This window comes from Oxyura jamaicensis, chromosome 21, assembly GCF_011077185.1.
Source record: "Oxyura jamaicensis isolate SHBP4307 breed ruddy duck chromosome 21, BPBGC_Ojam_1.0, whole genome shotgun sequence".
NCBI classification, from domain to species: domain Eukaryota; kingdom Metazoa; phylum Chordata; class Aves; order Anseriformes; family Anatidae; genus Oxyura; species Oxyura jamaicensis.
Window position 1 is genome coordinate 1,326,482 of NC_048913.1, and position 24,895 is coordinate 1,351,376.

At 44.7% G+C, this 24,895-nt stretch overlaps 1 protein-coding gene across 9 annotated transcripts in view; it reads right to left on the bottom strand.

Annotated features, from left to right (window-relative positions):
• PRDM16 (PR/SET domain 16) overlaps nt 1-24,895 on the bottom strand; it is a 306,284-nt gene that overhangs the window by 13,187 nt on the left and 268,202 nt on the right. For 8 of the 9 annotated variants that reach the window (XM_035344711.1, XM_035344710.1, XM_035344712.1 and 5 more), the window contains 7 exons: nt 19,074-19,272; nt 16,277-16,424; nt 15,967-16,120; nt 10,359-11,760; nt 6,544-6,631; nt 2,455-2,624; nt 453-530 (listed from right to left, as the gene is read on the bottom strand). In XM_035344711.1, the coding sequence (XP_035200602.1) occupies nt 453-530; nt 2,455-2,624; nt 6,544-6,631; nt 10,359-11,760; nt 15,967-16,120; nt 16,277-16,424; nt 19,074-19,272 (2,239 nt within the window). The remainder of the gene's footprint in view (nt 1-452; nt 531-2,454; nt 2,625-6,543; nt 6,632-10,358; nt 11,761-15,966; nt 16,121-16,276; nt 16,425-19,073; nt 19,273-24,895) is intronic. The other variant, XM_035344708.1, reaches the window with a different exon arrangement.

The window sequence follows — 24,895 nt, forward strand, 5'->3', positions numbered from 1 at the left end:
TTTTTTTTTTTTTTTTTTTTTTTTTTTTTTTTTTTTTTTGATCTACTACTCCAGGCACCTCTGACATGCATTAGGAAAAGAAAAAAAGTCTAGCTAGATCCAGCAGTTAATTTACTGGCAAGACCTTCAAAACAGCCTGATTTTCAGAGACATTCAGCACCTTCAGCTGTCCTTGAGATGAATGGTTAATGTGAGTGTTAAACAACACTGGAAATCAGACCACTCATTTGCCAGCATACATCTAAATATAAGTTAAGTGTCTATCTTCAAGCTGCCAAGCCTGATTATTTTTGGCTGGTACACATAATATACAATCCTATGAATCACTGTATGTAATGCTACAGGACTGCAGTATTATGTTGGCACAACTTTATAGAAAGGAAAAAAAACAACACAGAGTGGTGAATGAGGAGCGTGTTGGGAAAGAGGCAGTATGCGGGGGACAACATCACCTGTAGGGCTGTTCTCCAGTGTGTGTCCGCAGATGTCTTGTCAGATTTGCTGAGCGTGGGAAGATCTTACCACAGTACCTAGACAGTGAAAGCCGAAGTAACCATCAGTGCATGAAAGCTCTGCCACATGAGACCAAAATTACAAACACTGTATCACCAGTTGCTATCTCTCCAACTTGTTTTGATATCGTTCCCCAAATTAGAAAATCACTTTGTGCTTTAGGCATGCATGTACTGAGGGCAGAAGTTGTGGAAGCAAGAACTAACAGCGTGACGTCCACCTCAGAATAACAGGATTTATGGTGGTGCGATACTGGTGGAACCCATTTCCATCAGACACAGAACAGCAGTCAATAATGCTGCAACATTGGGAAGGGCAGAAAAAAAAAAAATCAAATGCCTATTATAGGAAGACTTAGGTCAGACCCAAATTCTGACTTACTTAGTAGCTTATCTTGGAGGCCTGGGGAAGTATATAAGAACAAAGAAAGGATGCACTGACGCATCCCCAGTATATTCTCCCAGCTTCCAGTATTCTGGAATTGAAGATCCTTCTGAGCCTAAACTCAAGCAGTTGCACTCAACATGGTTTTGCTGAGCTTCTTCCATTTATTTTTCTAAAAGCTTTACGAATGCACGTAATCTTTTGATGTCCTCAGCCTCCTATAGCAGTGAGTTCCTCTGCTGAATTGTGTTGTGTCCAAAAGAATCTCCTGCTTGTTTGAGCCTGTCACTCGTAACTTCATTTGATACTACCTCATTCCTGCATTAGGACAGAGTGGTTAATCACTGACTGTTCATATTGCCCACCACTTGAGATTTTTATAGATCTCCTTTATATTCTTATTTAGTTGTTTATCATACAGAATCTACTCGATCATCCCCTGAATTCATAGCATTCTCTTCTAGATAAATGCTGCAGCATTGCATTGCTGTTATCAGGATATACTGCTGGGACTCTGACAGTCTGCTTAGAATAAGGAAACGCAGCAGTATAAAATAAGAGAATGAACCGTGATCCACAATAAATCTGATCCATAGGAAAGTCAAAAGGAAGGGAGGTATAAATAAAAACATTAATTGGGAAATAAAATACTCAGGAGGAAAGGTTATGTTCTGTGTCTGTGAAGCTCGATGCTTAATGTTGTAGAAGAAAAATATGGGCAGACTTTCTTAATTTCAGAGGCATTTAGCACCTTCAAATGTCCTTAGAATGAATAGTCAATGTGAGCATTAATCAATAATGAAAATCCAAATGTGAATTTGCTACTGTATATCTAAATACAAGTTTAGTCCCTATTGGAGCTACAAACCTCACATTTCTGAATCCACAACTGAAATTTGAGCCCCGAGCTTTTGAGGCAGTAGAACACAAGAGATGCATCAAACAAAATCTGAACCCACTTACTGCCCCTGAGAAAAATGAAGCAGGAGCCACCACAAGAACCTCTGGTACTTGCAGGTAAAGCTGTGTAAGCAGATACAGATTTCTGTTCCCTTGGTGATACGCTCTGATATGCTCTGATAGCTGCAATGGATACGCAAGTATTTCTGCGGATAAAGTTGTGTCTGAACAGAGGGGCTTACTGCATGCTGTTTTTAAAGATCCTTTTTTTTTTTTTTTTTTTTTTTTTTTGCATAGCTGAGATTGTAAAATGCATTTGCACTGGAAACTGTGGCATTTGCTACCACACACAAGAGACTTGGCTTGGAGAACTCTGTTTGCTTGAGAATCTCCAGATCTGTTCTCAAGGTTATTAAAAATTACAAAGAAAATAGAAGATGCTGATTTTCTACCAGACAAAACAAGCTATTTCAGAGCGAATTAGTCATCAGAATGCTCTGTTCTAATTCTGCTGCTTCTTGTTTTTCCTCTCCACCCGTATCCAGACAGTAAGGATGACCATGTGAAGTTGCTCTGTGCCTGATGCAGCTTCTCCCAGCACTGCCTCAACACACGGGGAGAATGCTCCCGCTGCTGCGGTGGTGCCAAGGCCCTTACCTGCAGGTGTAACGCTCCTTGCCCTTGCGCAGGATGGGGTCGGATAGCGTGGGTGGTGGAGATCGGAAGTTGAAAGGGTGATGTGGAAGGGGCTGCAGGGAAGTGCCAGAGTCTGCCTTCATGGCTGCAAAGCTCTCCAGTTTCTCTGTCATTGTTTCTATGGCTGACATCTACAAGTACAAGGCAAGACCTCGTGTCATTAAAATGAAAGAACAATCTCTGATGCATAAACGTATCTTTTAGCACTAGTGTGGTGCTCAGAGCCTGTTGCTGATGTTTGCTCTTAGGAGCTAGCAGCACAGCGTGAAACGGAGTCACCGAATCCAGCCAGGAAAGAGGAACAGTGTATTGGGTTTAGAGGATTCAGAAAAGGTAGAGCTGACAAAGCCAGGCTACAACCATCAGATAGTAGAATTAAAAAACTTTTTAACCTTCTGCAACATGCCTGTGTTTACCTTCAGCATGTCAGATTAAAAATTATCTCAGGATATACTTGGCTTCCCTTTTGCCTGGGATGACACTGAAATTTAGACAATGTGGTCAGCTGCTGAGTGCAGAAGGCACAGCCCAGCCCTTCTCCCCCAAAACCAACCGGCCTCAGGAAACAAGGAGGTTTAGTTTCTCACACACACACGTTACACTTGCTCTGGCTCAGAGGGTGAGCAGCAGCGAGCACGGGGCAGGCAGGCAGGCGGCCCCAGGTGGGAGAGGACAAGAAGGTTTGGGGCAGGAGGCAGAAGGATCCTGGCCAAAGTGCAGAGGGAGAGAGCAGGGGAACGGGCGACTGCTGGCCACGGAGCTGGGGCTGGAGCCTCAGGGAGGAGGCAGCAGCTGGAGCGGGGGGATGACAATCAGACTCAGGACAGAGGGTGTCCACAGAGAGCTTGTGTGGCTAAGAGGCCAACAAGTTAATTACAGGTAAAAAAGGTTCAGAAGTCAGTAAAGGTGATGGAAGGATGGCCAAATTCCTGGAAGGAGAGGAAATGCCAGCCACAATAAAACAGAACTGAGCAGTAGCTGGATGAGTTGTGGTTAGGAGGACCACAGTCTGCACAGGGAAAACCTGTCTGGATGGGAGAGGGAGGCAAACAGGCCTGGAGAGGGGACATGAGTACAAGACTTCTGCGTGCCCCTTCCAGCTCGAGTTTCTGTGACTCAGTGGTGCCCCAATCTCACACGCACACTGGGATTAAACCAGACCAGAAACGGGGAGAAGGGGAAAAACCCAGAGAAATGGGAGAAGGGGAAAGCAAAAAAAAAAAAAAGAAAAAAAAAAAAAAGTGGTCTGCATGGAAAAAAAAAGACACCTAGAAAAACAAAACCAAACCAAACCAAAAACAGCATTTTTACTTTCATTAAAGCGAAACAGGAAATCCAAATTCAAGAGAGAAAGCAACTCGGAAGACTGCACTAACATCTCCAGCACTCAATTCTGTGCACTCTCGAGAGCACTTTTGCGATACCCAGCTGAAGCAGGGCTAAAACAAACAAGCAAGCCATAAAGCTGCCTCCTGGCTGCAGCTGACATCACCGGGAGAGGGAGCGAGGGGGCAGTGGGAGCCTGAATGGAGTCAGACAGCGAGCGGGGAGACAGCGAGCGAGCGGAAGGCAGTAGGAAGCCATATATCAAAACTAGATGCTCTATTGTACAGGAAGGGCTGACCTTTTGCACGTTTACACTTTATTAAACTGGGCTCGGGGGGGAGAAGAGAGCCAAGATATTGTTTAAAATGTATGACTATAAAAAAAAGTTGTCTTAATCACCAAAGAATACATTGTGGAAGGCTGACAACCATTCATAAGCTGTAAAAAAGAGGAGTAGTAAAACCCATTTCTCAATAATAGATCCACAGCCCCTTAGTTGGAGGCTCCCAGCCCATGATAAATAGTAAGTAATACTTAGCGCCAGCCACTTGAAAAGGTTACTTGATCATTTACAGCAAAAGCTCTGCCCCAGCTGCCAGTCATGTAACAAAACCATCACGTTAAAATGCTATCCGGATCTTTCAGAGCTATGCCACTCAGCCCTTTGCTGGAGTACCTGGAGATATCTTTTGTTGTGCCCTGTTCTTTAGGCACTTAGTCAGAGATGTTTGCTGGCTTGATAGCCGTAGGCTTATTTTAAAATTCTAAACACCGGCCATAGCCTCTCCAGTGGTAAAGGCACTTTGCTATTTAGGGAACAACTGCCTGGTTATAATAAAAAAGAAGGGGAGAAGAAAAGAAACTTAACAGGTGAGAAAAGGTTTTCCATTAAGTTATCAAAAAGTTACACCATTTATTTATGTTGTCCAGAGTTTCATTTAAAATAGACAATGTAAGAATAACTCACATCATAGCAGAGGAACTACTGTCAACGACCGGGTAAGAAATAAAAGTTGCCTGAAATTCATTTTAAGGAAGCAAGCATCTTCTGAACGCTCAATCTTTATCACAGCTTTTGGTTTAATCACATCTCACCCAGGGCCCTCTCTGAGATCTGGGGAATTATTCACAGAAGAAAAGACTTCGACCAGACGTGGGCTTTGAGTGAGAGAAACACATGTAGAGGGGGCCTCTAATTCATCTGGTGTATGGATGTTGGTCCTAACGAAGAAGACAGAAGCAGGAGCCCCTGAAAATGTGATTTTTTTAGGAAAGCATCCAGGATAATATTGGATGGGGATCTGGTAAGTAAAAAGCTCACGTATTCTAGAACAAATGACCTGCCCTCATTCACCGTCAGTATTTGAAATATCTGAGTGATTTAAATAGCAGGGGAACAGCCGCTGTCGAGATCGGGTGATCTTTACACAGTAAGCCCTTCATTAAAAATTAGTTATCAGGAAGTTTCAGGCTTGAGTGATTGTAAATTTTAGGCTATTCTGTGTGATAAGCTATTAGAGATAACCAGACCTTCCACATCTTTTCATTGCCATGGGAAGAGGACGTGGTCAGGATTTTGTGAACAATGTTAATAACCTTCCACCCAATGCTTGCTCCTGCTCAGGGTCCGCACGTTTCTCATCGTCTTGTTGGGTTGATTTGCTGCACTAGCTCCTCCCTGCTATCAGATTCTTTACAGGCAGATATCCCCACTATTCTAACTCACACAAACACAGGATGTTCCTGGCCAGCCTGTCACCATTATCCAGCCTGTATGAAGGAAAAATCAGGGGAAGTTGTTAACCAAACTCTGAGGCTGATGCAAAACAATGAAGAAACTAAGTTTAGCTGTGAAAACAACCAGGATCCAGCTTTCACAAACCTGCAAGTTATTTATCTAAGGTGGGAAACATTATCAGACAAGAACAATGCATGTGAATATAAAGGAGAGTACAATAATGACCACAGAGCTCAGCTCCCACTAAGTGCTCATGGCAGGAGCACCGGAGGATGGCTGGTGACTGTCACACCGAGGGGCCATCAGGTAGCTTGTGGCAGAACCAAGGGCATTATCGTTAGGAAGCAAGGAATCATAAGGGCAAGAGTAACACCACTCTCACCACGGGAGAGTTTAGCTACCTCTTAAAATACAAGTGTTTTTTTTTTTGGTGAACTGGGGTTGATTCTCATGAACAGTCTCTGTAGCACTGGATTTAGTTGTTCATTAAGGACCTAGCATGGCTGCACTGTGGGCTGACCCACCACCTTTCGGAGTAGGTAGATTTGGACTGTAATTACCCATCGCCCCACTTTTACACTTTCTGAGTGATGTAAAGGGAGTGTCGGGCAGGTATAAAATGCTACTGCCCAGATGCTGGAGTGTCTTTCTCCACTTTGCACTACTGCAAATGCCTGCACCAGGTGTTTCCAATGAAAAAATTATGTAGGCATTCTGGCATGTGAAAGTTTGGTAGACCGTACGAGTTGTCCATACCTTATCCCTGTTCTTCTGTTAATGCAAAAGAAACAGCAAGACATTACTGGCACCATCCTCAAACTAGGTATGAAATTAAAAGTATTTAAAAGTAACTGGTGGAAAATACTGGAGTTTCCATTCAGGCCCTTGGATGAAAAGAATCTGGTGCGAGAGACTTGTTCGTGGTAGCTCCATCCCAAACTTCTTGCAATTCAATCAATGCTGTGTTATAACTTTACTGCTTTTACCTGGGGGTGGAATAGCAGCGGGGAGGGTCGCAGGTACTTCTCCTTTAGGGCACCCACAGGGTCTGTCACCTTCCGCTTCTCCACCCTGCTGGACAACAACACAGAGGGTTACGTACCTTCCAGGGATACAGGCAGGAAAGAACTAGCCAAGTCATTTGCAGAGGTGTTTAAATTGTATATACGAGGCTATTCTCCTAGCAACACAAATGCCTCTCTCCCCCTTCTACTGAATACTACAAACAATGACCCAAGCACTACCCCACACAAGGTACTGGCAGGGATATGAAACTGATCTTTGGGCAGTATTTTTCAGCCACCAGACTGATGACAAAGAACACATTTTGCTCTTTCTATATGAGACCTAATGGCTCTGCTACAGTGGTTTATATGCCGCTGTGTGAAAAAAATGACATTAACAGCAAAAGCAATGTTTTAGTGGGAGAAGCTCTAGAGTCCACAGCAGGCAGTCACTGCACAGAAAAAAAAAAATCTCTTTGAGAGTTTGTCTTTATCTTAAGAGTTAACACCGGGCCAGACTTTGCAGCCCCATGTGTGCTGAAATCATTAGGTGTTTCATATTTATTTCCTCCCTTGCAGCTGAGATATAATTTGCATTGAGTTTATTTGGCAAGCGTATGTGGACAACAGTTTAAAAAGTTAGGGACTGGTGGGCGATTTCTGAAGTGAGTCAGGAACCCCAGCTCTTCCGATGTCGCTGCGGTTCATTCATGCCCTCCCCGCTCAAGCACCTCACCATGCAGGAACAGCCCTAAAGTTAGGCTCTGGTGTTTGAAATGCTGGCTTTGCTTTCAAAAAGTGTTCCACTTGCAGGAAAACCGTGGTGTGGAATCAAAAGAGAATCAGAAATGTCCCCTGGGAAAGTTGCATGAAAGCAGCTCCAGTAAGCGCAGCTGCATCTTTAAATTACTGGAACCGAGTCCATCCCAGCCACACCAGCAGAAGTCCAATAGTAAGAGTAATTTTAACTACATTAGTCCAGCATAAATGAGAGCAAATTATTTTGCTGCATTTCAGCTGATTGGTGTGTGGATCAAATTACCAAAGAGTTTAAAAGAAGAGTCATGCAGAGTGCTATTTAGTGAACTGTAGTTAATCTGCATTTAATTTTTCTTAGGTAGAAGAAAAGAGAAGAGCTGGATTTGAAATGCAGCCATAATTACTGTGCTTCGGAAGGTACGCGATTTGACGGGCACGAGTTTTCAGAAAAACAGCAGTCTGTAGAACAAGACGTAGGAAGTTTCTCCCTGACTCAAGGCCCAGCAGCAAAGGGCAGCTCCCAGCACCGCGCCAGCAGAGCTGTGCTGTCTGTGATGTGCCGCAGGGAGCTGTGATGCACGAGGGATGCCTTCAGGGCCCCCCTGAGCCAGGCCCACCTGCACCGGGGATGTAAAGCCCGCAGGGAAGTGATGGCATCCACACAGCTTCCCCATCTCCCAGCAGTGAGAACACGACAGGAGCACAACCAGCCCCGTCAGAGCTGAGCTCCGCCGTGACTCAGGGATTAGGCTGATCTGCTCAGCCAGTGCCTGAGAACGTTACCTTAACAAGGCCGAGCTAAAAACTGCTCTGATTTCAGGCTGTCTGGCTGCATTAAATTATATCACCAGGAGAAAATGTCAAGGATTTAAGTGGCCTTTGGGAGAAAAAGGAAGGAGCCAAATGATGTGAGAGAGTCTGATAAAGAGAAGTTTAGAAACAAAATATTTCCATATTTTTTAAGCTGGGACTTGGAAGCTCTGCTGTTTAGCTCATTACATCAGAAGTCTGATTCGCAAGTGACTCCACCACTGCCTTTCTATTTTAATGTATTACTAAAACTACATGCATCCCATGGAATGCAACAAATGATGCCCCCATCCTTCACTTCCATCTGTCTTCTGGACCTTTACGGTTTTCCCGAGGCTGCTATTTTAATTGGCAACTGCTTTTTCAGCCCATGTTATTTTAACATTCCTACTGAGAATGCCCAGAGGTGGCAGAATCCTAAGCTAACTCTAAGCTTTTGCCTCTCTATCCCATTTATTTTTTCACAGAAGTACTTTTTACAAAAATAAATAGCGGACTATTTGCATCATTACTTATTTTTCCAGGAGGAGATGACCACGATGGGTCCCAGACTGAATACATTACACGTGCCAGGTTGTGATGCAGCGTTTCCATCGCAGATGGTAAGCATGTAAGCAACCAACACAGCATCGACCCCGAGAGCACTGGCAAAGCGAGAGACGCTTTCTTAATAGCGAGCAACAAGGGCTCACTAATCCTCATCTCAGCTGACAGTTCCTTGGCCCCGTTAGGCATTGACATCATTTTTTCCCACAGTTATCAAGCGTACAATAGCAGTGAGGCAGTGACATAGGTGCTGTTCTCCTGGCTTGCTTTTCCACCCAGCAGTGAAGGCCACGCCACCCGTTGTTGCTCGCAGTCCTTTGAACACTCAAGCGAGCCATGCCGGTGCTGACACAATCGCGCGGCGGTGACGATGAGTCTTTCCAGTGCTAGAAAACACCGGCTTCTGCAGCACTGCCACTAACTTCTCAGCAGACTGGGCTACCCCTAGGCTCACTAAGCCCTGCAGCACAATATTCACATTTAGCTCGAGAGCAAGCCATTAACTTGGGCAGGAACTGACCAGGGGAGCCCTCTGGCCGAACCTGCGTACCAAAATGGGTGGTAATAAAGCAGTTTGTGTAGCCTAAGAGATCGTTAATCGCCACGTTAACATCTAAAGTAAACTGGTTTGGGACACCTCCTCACGCTGGACTTTGCTAAGAACTAGCAAATGGCATTTGCAATGTGACAAAGATGTCTCAGCAGCAGCAGGAAGACAACAAAGGTAGTGCCAGTGCCTGAAAGGGCAATATCCAACCTCAGTGGCACGCTCACCTTAAAGCTCAAAAGAATTGTACTTTAGAAACAGAATCCATAAACAGCTCAGAAGACCCAAACCTTTCCTTTACATCTTCTTCTAAATTTGTTCTTTCTGGAATTTTAGCTGGCACTTAGATAACTTCATCTACTCTGCTTTACACATGCCTTCCCCGTACGACTTATTCAAGGAGTGACATGACGAATCTGCCTTCCTCAAAAACATCCACTCAAAGTGAAACTAAAAAACCCTGGATATCTTCTAAGAAAGGTAATTGTGCAAGAAACGTTTCTGGGAGAGATGTAGATAACATGCTACCATGCACTTACTCAGTACTCGTTACTCCTGACTTAAAAATGTTTCAAAAGACTGGGTCTGCAACCGCAGTTCCTATGAACTGAATAACTCCAAGGAATTAGAAAGAAAAAGGGGGGCGGGGAGAAAAAAAGGTGAAGTGGCTCACAAAAGGCCATCAAAGAAGTGAGTGGGAGAGCTGTATTTGCAGGCTCCCAGGGCTCCTGACTCATTCCCAAGCCATGAGAGCCCAGGCTCTGAGGCATCTGAACTCTGCATTCTTATCGAATCAAACCTCTGGAATTTCCCCAGCAGAAGTGCCATCTTAGTGTTGGCTCGTGGGAGAGTCCTTAAATAGGTCAAGTTTCTTCTTTATCAAAATAAAGATGTGTTCTTTATACATATTGATTATGAGCACTCTTTTCAATTATTAAGCCCTTGTGATTCAGAAAATTCAACGTGCTGTGACACAGGACAGAGAAGTATCGTCAGGCTGTACTGATACATCAGCTGCATCAGATTTTCACTGCTATTTCTGAGCAACCTACATCCAGATCTGCCTCAAGTCGTGATGTCAGCTAGAAAACGAGCTCATTAGAGGAAAAAAAATTAAGGCAGGGTATGTTAATACCTGTATATGGGGTCCATGAAAAAGGGTGATGGCTTAGCATAATGCAGGGATGGTTGCTGAGGCAGCTGAGACTGGGAAATCTTGGGTAAGACTTCACTTGCCATTAGTTTCCTCTCCCCATAAATGTGGTTTTTGCGTGGCTCTCTTCCTCCATTTTGACTGGCTCGGATGCGGTTGCCAATGCTCAGATCCAGTGGCTGTTCTTCCCCTGAGGATGGGGCTGGCAGGACCTTAGGTGGTGGCAGGATTGGCTTTATCTCTTTTGGCTTTGTGGTGAGATCGAAGGGCGACTCTGAGCTGGTGCTGCCTACCTTGTGGAGGTCCCGGGGTGACTTTGGTTCTGCCTTGACCAGCAAGTTGTGATTGAGGGTCCGCTCCGTGAAAGGGTAGAGGGAATGGGGGAAATTGGGGAGGAACTGAAATGGAAACATGGAATGATACGGGAGTGAACCCATCTTTTTCTCCTGCATCCCCATAAAGCCAGGCCCAAAATATTTCTCTGCAATGGAGGCGATGGCTTTAATAGAGTCATTGGCTGCTCCTGTGGTGGGTAGCAGGTGCTCTTCTGGGGGAGGAAAGAAGGAATGCTGAGAATAGAAGAGAGGGATCTCACTGGTATTGTTGGTGGAGCTTGCAGACACAGAGCTGCTGACAAAGTCTGGTTTGCTCTCAATTTGTTTGCTCTTATCTTTCGTTTTGTCCCTGTCGCTCTCTGCGTCACTGTCCAGGTCAGAGCCGGTGCCAGTGGTGGTATCCAGATCTGTGCCCGTGGTTGTATTGACATCCTCGAAGTCACTGCCGTCGGACATGTCACTGTTCCTGGCTTTTAGCTTCTCCAGGTAGGAGTTTTCCAGGCTGCTTTCACATTTCTCCTCTCCTGAAGTGGCCTGGTTGCTGTTGCTTACTGCAGAAATCAGAGGAAGTGCTGGGTTCCCAAGGGGGCTCGGAAGCTTTGCGTCTTGAGTGTGGTTGAGGGGACTTTTGAGCAGTTGTGTGGGTGGTAACAAGGGGGGCCTGGGGTACAGAGATGGTGGGAAAATCCCTGGGAATCCTGGAGTGAGGGCAGGAAATGCTGGGGGGGCAGGTGAGAATGGAAGACCCCCTGGGTGGGGACGGGATGGAAAATAATCATTAAATCCCAGGCTGGCGTGGTTGAGGTTGGGAGAGGGCTTGGATTTGTCCATCATGGAAGTGGGTGTTAAGGGGAGGCCTGGTGCAAAGATTCCCCCAGGGTTGTAATGGTTCTTGCCCTCGCAGAAGCGCCGGTGTTTGTTGAGAGAGGAGGTAGTGCTGAACATTTGGCCACAGTCCTTGCATTTGATCTGGGTGCGACAGTCCGCGTGCATCCGCTTGTGACGGCAGAGGTTGGAGAACTGCGTGTAGGATTTGTGACAGACCTCACCTAAAGCATCAACAGAAACCAAAAACAAAAGCAATATGAAATTAACAGGAAATTGCATGGAATTAATTAGGAGCTTCATCAGTGTCCCACACTCCTTTCACCCTGCCCCTAAACTCCTGATTCCCTGAAGACAGAAGAGATAAAAAGCAGGCTATACACTGTGTACACTGGGCTGGGTCTCTAGGAATCCAGCTTCAAATGTCTTCAGCTGAGGCTTCCCTACATGCCTTTAGGCACAAAGTTTCTTTGTGCTTCAGCTCCCCCTGCACCAAGCCAGGCTGATGAGCCCATCTGGTCTCTCTTGCAAGAATGTGGGAAAAGCGATCCCCCTCTTTAAAGGTCGACAAAGGACTCGGCAACACCAGGGCATGATCCTGGCTACATTTAGAAAAGGAAGAGGCAGCCCTGGGAACCCTGGTCAAGGATGCTGGAAGTGATGCCGGGGGGGGGAGGCTGGAAGACCCCAGGAGCAGCTGGCAGAACGCGGCGATTGCTCCGGGTCCCAGCCACCGCCCAGCTGGCACGGGCAGGCTTCACAGAGGAAATCCTAGAAATAACAACACCATTCCTTTCAGATAAACCTTCTCACCAAAGAATCTCTCAAGGACCTACTCTCTACAGGGATCCGAGGTGATGTGCTACTCCTGCTCAAAGCTTTTTTAAAAAAAAAATATTTTCAATAATCAAACATTTTAATGATATCTATTTAGATTAACTAGCCTGCTTTCCCTCCAGTCTTGGCATGGCAGGAAGTACTGAAGGCTGGAGGGAGAAGAACTTTGCCTTGTTTAATCAAATCTACCCTTTCTTTAATGCCATTAATAGTAAGTAACCACTCCGTGGGGATGTTCTATAAATACTTTGCCAGCCAGAGCTCAGTTCAGCTAGAAGTGGGGTGGATGTTGTACTTGCTGAATTCGCAGGACACTCTAGCAATGCAAAGTTAATGCTACATCTCCGTTCTCTTTAATGACCTGTAAACACAGAGCTTTCACAACGTGAATTTTTACAACCTCCTTCACCTACGGACTTTGCCGGTGTGAAAGGAACAAAGTAAGAAAAAAAAACCCACACCCAAACTTTTTTCTATATATCAAAACACTGCAGCTTTTTATTACCTAATGCCTCCTTCAACGTAGGAATAAATCCTACTTCTTAGTGAATTAACATGCTTCTTTCGCAGGAGAACTGCTGTTATCACCACTTTGTAAACATGGAAACTGAGACAAAGAGAGGGAAAGCGTATTGTTCAGGGTCGGGCAGGCAAGGACCTGAATCCAAACTCTCCCAACACCGAGCCCTCCAACCCAGTGAAAAGCAGTCTGTCCGTCCATCCCTCCTTCCTTCCTCCCAGCTTTTACTGATAGCTACACCAAAGCTTGATTTTCCCTCAAGCTTGATTTTTTTTCTAAATCATTCAGATTTACATCAATATTTGAATATCAAAAAATCTTCAGAATATTTCACTGGCAGCTCTGAAAATACAAGGGAAAACCCTTTGTAGTAAAATTCAAAGCAAGGATTACTAAAATTGGACAAATTTGCCATTTCAGTTGAAATGAGCATGGCAAAACTCAGTGGATTGTCACTGAAGGGCCTGCTGCATCTGGCTTCTGATTGCACTAGAAATTTAATATGAACTCCTCAAAGCCTTCCTGCTTTGGGCCTTGATACAGCAAGGAGAGCAAGGAGCTGCAGAGAAAGCACAAACAGAAGGAGAAATAAAAATTCCTCAAAGGTTTTTTTTTTTTTTTTTTTTTTTTTTTTTTTTTTTTTAACCCAGACAAGTTGCAGTATTGAAGCAACAGCTTTCTGAAATGATTCTGTTCAAGCCATCCCTTAGACTTTCAAGGAAAGGGCTTTTGTATTTTTATTTTTTTAACTTTATTTTTAAATATTTTCTTAAAAACTAATCCAAACAGAGAACTGAAAGGAAACACTTCTCCATTTATTTTCCTTAAAACTAAGGATCTGTTGGACACAACAGCCTCTGACTCTACAGAAATGTAAGCAGAGGGATCTGCCAGCACCTGCATAACTCTCCACTGCCACAGCCCTGTTCTTTCAGGGCTGTCCCTGTCCCTTGGTCTTGCAGGAGATGCACTTGCCACCCGACAGCCTCAGATCCATGAAAAGTGCTGTCAGGCTACAGTGAGGGCACCCAGCTGCATTGCTGTGTCTCTGCTTTGACGCTACTTTAAATGCTTGACTTTAATTCCAGAACGGGTATTTTTCTTATCCTGCTTGCCTGTGCAAAGCCACCATCCTTAGGGTTGTGGGAGTGACTGCACGTTCAAGTGACCAGGTTTGTGCAAATACTTCCATGTGTAAGGACACCTTGTGTGAGCTCCCTCTCGCATTACTGATAATTTCTGAAGAAATGTCACATTTGGGTGGATTTATTTAAAAGATGTTTGTATATTTTTCTTTCCAGAACAAAATTACCCCTTTCTAATTTTAACCGTCTCCCTTGACATGTGCCAAGAGATGTTATATTGTGGTTTGGAAGATACACACAAGGTTTATAATAAATGGCTAATCTGCCTAAGCAGATGGTATCACAACCAAGTGCACTTTCTGTCAGTTTTCACTGGCTCAATGCTGTGCTCGTGCTGCTTGCGTTATTTTTGTTGTAAAAAATAAAAAGAAAATAAAAGATAACAAAAGCTACATTTTCAAAGGCTCCTTTTTTCCATTTTCTACCCCAGGAAGAGTTGCTATAGCCTCCTCATATATACAATATTGCACAAATTTCCCTGAATAGAAGTGTTACAGGTATAAGAGCTCACATCATCATTCTAAAATAAGGAGAACTGGAAAAAAAATGTTTAAGTCCCAGTTACACAATGCTTTAGTAACTCTGCATGTAATGTCCTCTCCTGCTGTTCTGCATTTTGCAGTTATAAAGTTAGGTTTTTTTTTAAGCCAGGTATAATATTGTGGGGAAAACAACAACAACAACAAAAAAAGCAACCTACCACCTTTTTTTTTTCCCCCCACTGAACAGGAAAGAAAACCTTTCCAGGGAATCCTGCCTCATGGCTCCCCTAAAATTGCTAATGGGTTCCATATTAACACATGTGACTCCACCTGGTACATCTGAACTAAGCAGAATCAGTCTCAGTTGTTTTACACACTGATTTAGACTGACAACTCCCTAATTCTTATGAGGTGAGAGTGAGGAGATTATGAGAAGAAATCATTCATCTCACTGCAGCAATACTATGAGATTCAAATTATCTCTTTCATGTGCCCGTCATCAAATGAAAGATTGCATCAAAATGAGCAATAAGAGCATTTTTTCTTCCTCCGCTGACACCCATCTGATTATCTCAGAACACATTAATGAACCGAGTCTCCCAGGATACCCCTGCATGCTGTTCCCATTATACCAATAGGGAAAAAGGCAAAAGGGGGTTCAGTGGCTTCCCTACCGTAACATCAAAGCCTGGAATCAAACCCAGACCCTGCTCTGTGCTTTAATGACACTTTCTGAAGAGTGTCAGGAAGTAGTCCCTAAAGTTTCTATAGCTTTGTTGTGACACAATCCAGTTTTCTGCACGGTTATCAAAATCCAATAGATGCTGTGTCAATTAAAGAAATATACAACCCCAAAAATGACAAGAAAGGAGATGAATGGCTCTTGAGGGAAAAAGCTCTTTTGGAAATACTCCACTAAAGTGAGCACTAAGGACACAGTTAATCTGCTATTTATTTGGCTTCCAAGTACTATCTAGATGAAACATGCAGTAAATAGAGAAGGAAAAAAATCTCTTTTTCAAAAACACCTTTTTCTCGTCTCCGTGACTACTCCAAATTCTGTTCCACAGCTAGAGGATTTGAGGCACCCCTGAAAAACACTTCGATCAGGCTGTGCCAGCTATTTATTTATGTCACCAACATGAACATTCAAAAATTATTAAGGGGAAAAAGAAGAAAGAAAAGATATGAGAAAATGGCATCACTAGGACTGCTGAGAGACTCAGCTTTTAACTTGTCAAGAAAGTCAAAAACTGCCATGAATGTTTACTAAAAAAACAGGGAGCATGCAAAAAAAAAAAAAAATTGCTGCGGAATTTCATCTTGTGCTCTGACCTATAAAATTACAGCGGCTGCTCACAGAGGGACAGCTAGTACTGGGGGGCCCCGCAGGATACGTGCAATTATAGCAAGAGCCAGAACTCCGTGATGGCCGTGACAACTTACATATGAAAGGTTTGACAGTACTGTGAATGTGCTTGTGTTGTTTGAGGCCAGACGAGGTGGCAAAGGTTTTGCCGCAGTCCGGGCAGGCATGGGCTCGCGCGCCAACGTGCTGGGAACGGATGTGCCGCTGGAGGTTGCTTGGGTCGGTAAACACCTGAAAGAGAAAACACCTTTAGGGAGCGGAAACAAAGCAGGAGGGAGAAGACTGGGGCCATTATTGGTACAATGGGAACTGGCCTCAGCAGCGGCACGCAGCCCCAGCGCCCTCTTTCCCCAGCGCTGCCTGCGGTCGCCACGTTCTGCGCCGTACCTTGACACAGTTTTCACATTCAAACCGCTTCCCACTGTCGTGAGACATCTGGTGACGAATCAGGTTGGATTTCCAGTTGAAGGCCTTCGGGCACTGGTCGCACTTGTACTCCCGCTCCTCAGTGTGGATCACCATGTGCTGCTCCAGGCTGCAAGAGAGGGGGAAAGGGTCCCAGGACCCACTGAGCCAGACCCATACCACCACGCACCCTGTCCCTCCGGGCCGTGGCATTGAGGGGGCATGAAATGGAGCCATGACTAATGGAGACGACAGAGAAACTGGCCAGGGCTCGTGGTGGGGGGCCAGGACTGACTATGGCCCCCGCGCACGACCCCAGAAGCCCTATTAGAAAGCAGGTGAGCAGCACAGCAACAATGAAAGGTGCAGCCACAGGCACATTTTTGGCATTTATTTCACAGATGGAAACTGCCCTCTCCACCTCAAAATGCTGCTGGGTTTTGTGACTTTTCTTACTAAATACCTGAGTCCATTTACAGGGGGAGAGGGAAGGTAAAACCAGACCTGACCCCGCGGGGTCCCGACAGGAAAAATGAGCACTTTGTGACCAAGATTTCTATGGCATCCCCACAGGGAAAGACAAGATATTAACTGCTGCTGCTGAGACTATCGCGTTGCCGTTTTCATGGGCACAAAGCCCACAGCTTCCCAGAACACGGCAACTTAACGTTGGAAAGAAACACGATAGGGTGCAAACACATTTCACTTCTAAATGTCAGACATCTTTTATTACTTAACTCGGCAATTTCAGCTTCTGCCAACTGGCAGCCTCCCTCGGACCAGGAGGACGATGGCAAACCCAACTGGCTGCTGGACGCAGGCCACGGCAGGGATGGCTGCTCAGGGAAATGCGGAGCTCGCTCTGCTTCCCCTCCACCGCAGCCCTGCCTCTGGCTCGTGGTCCTGAGCACCAGCGTGCGGTGCTCCTGCAGGGCCGCCGAGGGTGGCGGGGGCAGGTCGCCTGCCTGCACGGCCCTGCGTGTGAACGTAAGCAGCCAGCATCCTGCTACTCCCTGAAGAACCTCCTCCTCTTTCACGTTATGATAGTAAATATTCATGAACATGCCCCTTATAAACTGACAATCCACTCATTTTAAAGAAGCAATATTCATTTTTGCTAAAGAAATGGTGTTCTTAACACTACGAATTTTTTTACACATACAAAGAAATATATACTTTTCATATACATATATAAAAATATGTCCCTGTTAACTGTGATTTATGAGTTTATTTAGAGCAAATATGGACAAACTAATATGCTGTTTAGAGGCAAGTACCTACTGGGATTAGCAAAACATTTATTTATTTAGTCAGCTGCTAAATGCTCAATTTCAGTTCCCCAGTGGCACTCTTGATTTGATCTGTATTAACTTCTGAAAAATTATAAGACCATCTAGGTATGCTGACTGGATTTATTCTGTGTTTTAGTGGGCTTTTCAGTACATAAAAAGCAGCAGATTGATGGGGGAGGGATGGATGTGGAAATTCTCTCCAGCTCCACTAAATCCGTCAGCGTGTAGAACACAGACCGGTGATGTTGCTGACTCTATCTTTCCCCGTTGAAAAAAAGCCGCTCTGTATTATTTGCTTAAAAAAGAAGCTGGTGTTCTGTTCCTGGCCCTTCCACAGGTATTCCATCTGACTTTGAACAAATCATTTGTTCGTCCCTTTTACCTACCGACACTTAAAAGCCTCTGCTACGCTGCCAGGAACGATTGCAATGGAGATACGTCCCAAGGGGAGTCAAGTCTTCAACTGAGTCAAGGTCTTTCTGATCACACTGCTCCCAAGAAATCGAGGGACACTGGGACCTTAATCAAGCCACATCGTCTGAGTATCTGGCATGAGCTTCACCAGCAGACTCTGAACATCTTACCCACATGGGGTAAAACAAGTATGACGGGCAAAATGGGACTTAAAATCCTTCTGCTTCTCTCAACTCCTGTAACATGGACTCACTGCCACTCTAGGCCCTCAAGAGGAACGAGGAAATACACAAACATTACGAAGAGACAAATACACATAAATCTCCAAAGGGTATTTCCTAAATTAACATAAAAAGTACAGGAATTAAGACAGCACACTGTGCAAACGAATACATTCCTAGCCCTCACACGCTGTGGAGAAAATCTTGAAAACAGCCTAGATCTTAAAGGCTCGGGATGCAAAGAACCATGGTCCTAAAATAATAAAAAAAATAAAAGCTCAACTTTTTTTAAAACTTGGCACCTAATACTGAATCATTGTGAGTCCCACACTGCAAATGAATCAGAACTCTTGAAGATCTCTGCTTTAATAATCATTGAAAAAAAAAAGAGAGATGGAGAATATCCTATTTTCTTCTTTTCTCTTCCACCATTCCATTACAAAAATGCCTGGTAAACACAAAGTATTTTCATGAACATTTTCCTTTTTTAAAAAAACTATGCTTGGTGTGTGTTTGGAACAGGATTTTTTAATTGCTGCTGTAAGATTAAGTAGGAGCTCACGATCCCATTGGAGCTCTCAGCATAGCAATGCCTCTTGATACCCATTGATCTCAAATGGCCAAGGATTATATTTAAAAGATGCTCTTCACGCAAACAGTGGTGGAATGTCTTACCACTGTTTTCCCTCAGAACTACATCACGTGGGAGGAGCTGCTGCAAAGATGCTGACCAGGCCGACCAACGCGTCTGTCCCAACCCTCAGAAGGTCGCAGGGCACTCAGAAAGCGAGCACCAAAACTCTGTATTGCCACGAATCAGTGCCAAAGGCTGCGCCTGGAGAGCGCCAGTACCTGTATTTGTTGGGGAACATCCTCTCGCAGTCTTTGCACTCGTAGACCTGCCCATCGCCAAGGCCCTCCTGCTTGATCTCGTCGTTCAGAGTCTCGTAGAGGGAGCTGACGGAGTTGCAGGCGTACTTCTTGTGTCGCCGCAGGTCCAGCTTTGACTGAAAAAGCTCGTCACAGTCCTCGCAGCGAAACGTGTGCTCCTCTGAAACAGACAGACAAGAGGATTTGGACTCGTGGACCAGGACATTCAAACGATTCTAGCTATTTTACCCAACGTTGTGCTTGTAAAGAAAATGTAACATTCTCATCTAAAAAGCAAACAAACAAACAGGAGATCTGCAAGTGGCAGGACAGAGAAACCAGGGCAGGCTGTGACGGCAGAAGGGTTTCACTTTAAGCACTAAAAGCAAGCCCTCGTGTGCGGTGGCTTTCGGAAAGCACCAGCGAGCTCCTCCTCAGCGGGGGCCGCCAGGAAGAAAGGAACAAACCACGCTGGGATCACGGCCGATACTGGGAGCAGCACATCCCAACCCCAGTGCAACCAGGGGACGCTCCTCTCTCAGCAAACGCCCTCCCAATGCTGTCCTCTTGGCTGGCCCCGCGCCGCTGAGGAGCCTGGTGCGCCATCAGACAGGAGGGGTTCAGAACCAGAGCACCGTGGAGGAAAGGAAAGGCAGCCAAACTCTTTGTTGTTGTGCTGGGCTTTTTTTTTTTTTCTTTAAAAAAAAAAAAGTTCTAATGCACATAATAAATTATTGTAGTCAAGGTCAAACAAATTAAAAAGAGGGCAGCTATTATTAAGTTTACAAGGCAGCATCCTGACCATGGTGCCAAGTCAAACAATCAGCTCAGAGCTGTAAATTTTCCAGGAGAACAACCTCTGTGAGGGAGTCGGGACAGCTCGGGGTTTCTCCACCCAGCAGCCAGCTTGAAGGAGCAGCTTCCAGGGACCACTGGGCCCTTCGTGCTGCGGTCCCCTGTCCCTCTACCCTCTTCTTCTGCTCTCTGGCTCTCTGTTTCATATCAAGCTTTATTCTCTTTGTCTGATAACTTCACTTTCAAAAGGAAAGCCTGTAAAATGCATTGCTTCCCAGGGAAGAGTGGCAATATGCTTCCTACAAGGTGGAGCCAGGAGGAGACGTGGTGACAGAGCAGACAGCAGGGTGACACCGGGCTGCCCTCGCCTCTTCTTGGCCACTTACCCATCTGCAGCTGGTTTCAAAACCCGCCACCCTTCAGCAAACCCTCGGCTTAAAGCACCGAACACACTCGTCTGCTCCAGCTTTCACACAATCGCTGCCATCCTGCTAACACCGTGACGCGAGCACCAACGTGGGCAGTGTCACACTCAGGGACCGCCGCGTCCCTGCCTGCGCTCTGGCGGCTGTCTCCTTTTCCACCTCTCTCACTATGGCGTATCTCAGCCCGGGCTGTGGTTTCTGACCCATGCCCCTGCACCCCAGGGACTGCACCCAGTCTGTGACTTGCTCCTGAGGTGACAGCGACCGGCGAGGTCCCGCAGAGGTCCCACAGCCGCTGCTGCACGACTGCGTGGGCAGATGAAACCCCCGAGGTCGCAGCTACATGGAAAGTATCAGCGTGCCCACGGGCTGGAACGAGTCAAAGAGCTATAAGAGAAAATATCGCTGAGACACCATCAGCCGTGCCCTGCTACTTATCCGAGCAGCGTGTCTCGTGCTGCTAAACCCGGCTTATGCACAGAATACACCAAATACAGAGATGCTACAGGATTTCCTGAACTGAGAGAGAGAGGGATGAAAGAAGAGCTAAAATGCAACAGGTTGGCATCTTCCTTTCTGGGGATGGGTCGGGGGAACAGATTTGACTAAAAAAGCCAGCCTAAGGGAAGAAAATACCTGTGTCTTTCCCATTCCAACTAGTTTTGACAGATCATATATATACTCTGCACTGGTATCAGCAGTCTCACAGAGAAGTGGATTAGCCCCTGTTCTGCTCCTTAGAAAAATTCTGTTTATTAGCATTTTATAGAACAGCACTAATATGCATCTCGTGTGTTTTAGGTCCCCGGGGAAGAAAACCTGGAAATTAGGACATAATAAACTACCTAGCACTATTGAGAGACTGTGCATTACCTATCATTAAAATAATCCAAACTGCTTTTTATGAAAACACACAAAAAAAAAAAAAAAAAAGAAAGAAAAAAGGAATTGCAGTATCACATTATGGTTTGTTACTGCATTTCAGTTCTAACAACAGCATGGAGCGTATGATGTTAGCTAGCAAAATTTAAGATTTCATCTGTGTTTATGGCCTGACAAGCTCCCTGGCAGGGGCAGGCCCGGTGCGGGGGCACGGGAAGGGCTGAGGTGTGCTGCACTTTTCTCTCGTAACCCATCCGTAGCCCAGCTGAGAAGAGCTGGGGACGAAACATCGAGTGCCCAAACACGCACTGCATGGGCTGAGGATGTAGCCTCACTGTGCCATCTCTCAGTGTTTAAAGCATTCACGTTAGCTCTCACGCACGCCAAGATGAGCGCAGAGCTGCTACAACGCTGGGGTTTTGTAGTCTCAGCCGTCAGCCTGCACTCAGAAGTGCCTCTGGCGCTGCCAAACGCGATGGCACTTTTGTTCTGCTCGGGCTCCCAGCGACGCACGTGGGGCAGAAGTTCATCGCCTCGCGCAGCCTGCTGCGCTGCAGGGAGCAGGACAAAGCCTCTTAGGGGGCAGCCTGGCAAAGTGATCCTCTGCCTCAGAACTCACCCGGCAAACCTGATACTTCTGCTCCCTGCTCTCTTCTAAACACACTGATGGCTAAATGCGACAAGGCTTCTTTTTTGTAGAAGTGACTGAAATCCCTCTGGACTGGAGATTCCCAGACGGCTTCACCTCTTGAGAAGCTCCTACAAAACTCAGCATCTCAAAAACAAAAACCATGGCAATTCCCCAAAACGGTAACCTTGGAAGGGAAAAACATTTTTTCTTTTTTCTTTTTTTGACTCAAGAAAATACATCAAAATGACTTCCCAAATCCATACAAGATTTTTCCTATCTCAGATTAACCATATCTTATTTTACCCAGACTATCCTCTAGGAACCAGAAATCCACTTGGAGTTTGGCAAATGAGCCTCAGAGAATAATTTATTGTATACCCGGCTGAAGATGGATGACTCACAGGCACCCTCCTACAGCTCACACCCTGATGTTCTGCTACCTGTTGTTATCAACAAGAATAACATTTTTTTGCCTGTTCATTGAGATTACAGTTTAGGTAGATAGACAGACAGATGAAATACGTTAATAACCTCACTAATAACTGTTACAGAAGTAATTTTGCTTCCAGTTCTCCTTGTCCTCGGAGCAGAATTACCGACCTCACACAGTTACGCACAATATAACGCGATCCTCAGTCGACAGCGGCTGGCACAGGCATGCTTACACCAGCTGAGGAGCTGCCCCCTTCGGACTTCATTAAGAAATGTACGAAATAACAGAAGAAACAAGACAGCTGAGATGAGACATGGGGTTGTTTGCTTTTGCATACCTTGTGTGCTGCACAGATTTTACAGATCTAGCCCTTGCACATCAGTTAATGGAAAAAAAGCTGTTTTGTACAGCTCCTGCTTCAGTACCAACAACGTTCCTCTCTTTTAGCAAGAGCAACAGCTTTTTCTGTAGGTAGAAGAGATGGATGATAGGAAAATAAATGCTCTTTTTTTTTTTTTTTTTTTTTTTTTCCCCAGAATATTTGGATTTGGAAAAAGGAATGTTTCTTGAAAAGAAGATTTTAAGGGCTAAAAAAAATATGGCCTGTAGTCACATGTTATACATGTCATCACTGGTTGCAAATATCATTCTGATATTCACACGGGCTAAAGAGGGGAAGCAATGACTGGTGGCAGAGCAGCTGATTATCTCTTATCAATATCCAGCATTGCATTCCGTTTTCTGAAATTCAGAACATTAGAAATCAGACTTCTCAATAAATATTGCTGCAGGGAAAGGAACCGACCTGCAGACCAAGGGCCAGGTCATCACCCTGCACAAAAAAAATCCCCAGTAACAAAGGAAGCTCAGAACTGAACTAACAAGACCTGGTGTCTGCTTTGTGCCTTTATACGAGACACCCAGTTTTTACACTTCAGGTTCATTAAAGTTCTTTTTCTTTCATTAAGCATCAAAAATAAAAATATCACCCTTCAAAACAAGTTCTCATTAAAGTTTTTGTTCCTTCTTTAAGCACCACAAATAAAAATACTGCCCTTCAAAAGAAGGTTCCTGCCTCAGTACCTTACCGAGGAGAAGGGGATAAAAAGAAAAGAAAAAGCCAGTAACAAAAAATTGCTGCCTGTTCTCTATGTCTTGTTTGTCAAATCTATGGTTATATGTGTCTATCTTAAGTTCCATCAGTAACACTCAGGACAAAGCAGGAATGTAACAGAAAAATAAATCAGTGCCTAATAGCTTTCAGAGAAACCAAGGGGAACACAATTATGTGGCATCTACATGCTAATCTACCAGACTTGAATCTCAAAGGAGTTCAAGTGCCCTACTCAAAATTCCTGCAGTGATAAGGGGTCTGCTGTGTTTGGCTGGGGTTTGGATAAAAGATTTTTATGATAATTATCTTTGTGTGGAACAATTTTGCATTTTCTTTCTTGTTAATTCAGAATCGAAATGGGGGTGCGAGGCAGCAGGAAGATAGCATTACCGAAAGTAAAAAGTATTAAGAAGTCAAATATTTAATGTTGGCCTATTACAATTTGAAAGCAATTATGAGGCAAAAGCACTAGACGTTACCAGGAAGATACAGATAAATGTTACATAATGACAAAGATGGAAAACAAGGAACACTTTTTGCTCGTTCAAATAAAAGCCTGTTAGAAACAGAAATGCTAAACAGTGACAAATTTTCCTTCTGATTTCTCCCTGGCATCAAAAAAGATATGTGTTACTCCATGGCAGTGAGCACAGAAATTATTCACGTCTGTGTGTCGGTCTCAAGAAAATTATTAACTTCTTTGTGGGGAGAACACTGAAAAAATAATTCCAAACCTGACGTCTCAGTGAGACAGCAGCTACTGCAATGCCTGCTCATAAAGAGCACTAATCCTCAGACTCGAGAGGATTCTGAGAAGTATGTCAGGCTAATTGTTCATATCGCTTACACACTTGTAAAGAGTTTTACTGCAAATCTGAATCTGAAAATCATATTCATATACAGGTGAAAGAAAAATAAATGTGTTGTAGGATGTCCAGGTGAAATAATTGAAATTCCAGCAATTAATCACATAGAGCCATAGTTCCAACTAACAGTTTAAAAGAGACTGACAGATGAGTGTATTTTTAGAAATTAATCATCAAATAATAATGAGAAACCTGAAACAGGCTCTAAACTCAATGAAGGAACAGAAGAAGACATAAATAATACGCCCCACAAATCTCTTCACTTGAGATAATTCCTGCACCTTCTCCACTGCTCCCCAGTGTTCACTGTTACCAGATGTCAAGAAAACCAAGAGCTTCATAAAACACAGCAGAACTGTGCAAGTCTGGACTGATTTTCATTTACGGATCACAATGTACTTCACATTAGGTTAGGACTGAGGACTGCTCTAGTATGACAAGAGTTTTGCACTCCTTTCAGGAAAAGATTTGGATTTTCAAATGAACAGTTTAAGAATTTGTACAGTTTTCTATTACTTTAGACATGCCCTATGCTGTTGCCTTGTTTCTGTAACATTTTGGGGCACGGTGTAGCAACTCTTTCCTCGTTTTTCTAAGAGATGATTTCCACCGCAGTGTTTGTATGGAGAAGCTCTGTCACTTGAAGTGAAAGAGGTGG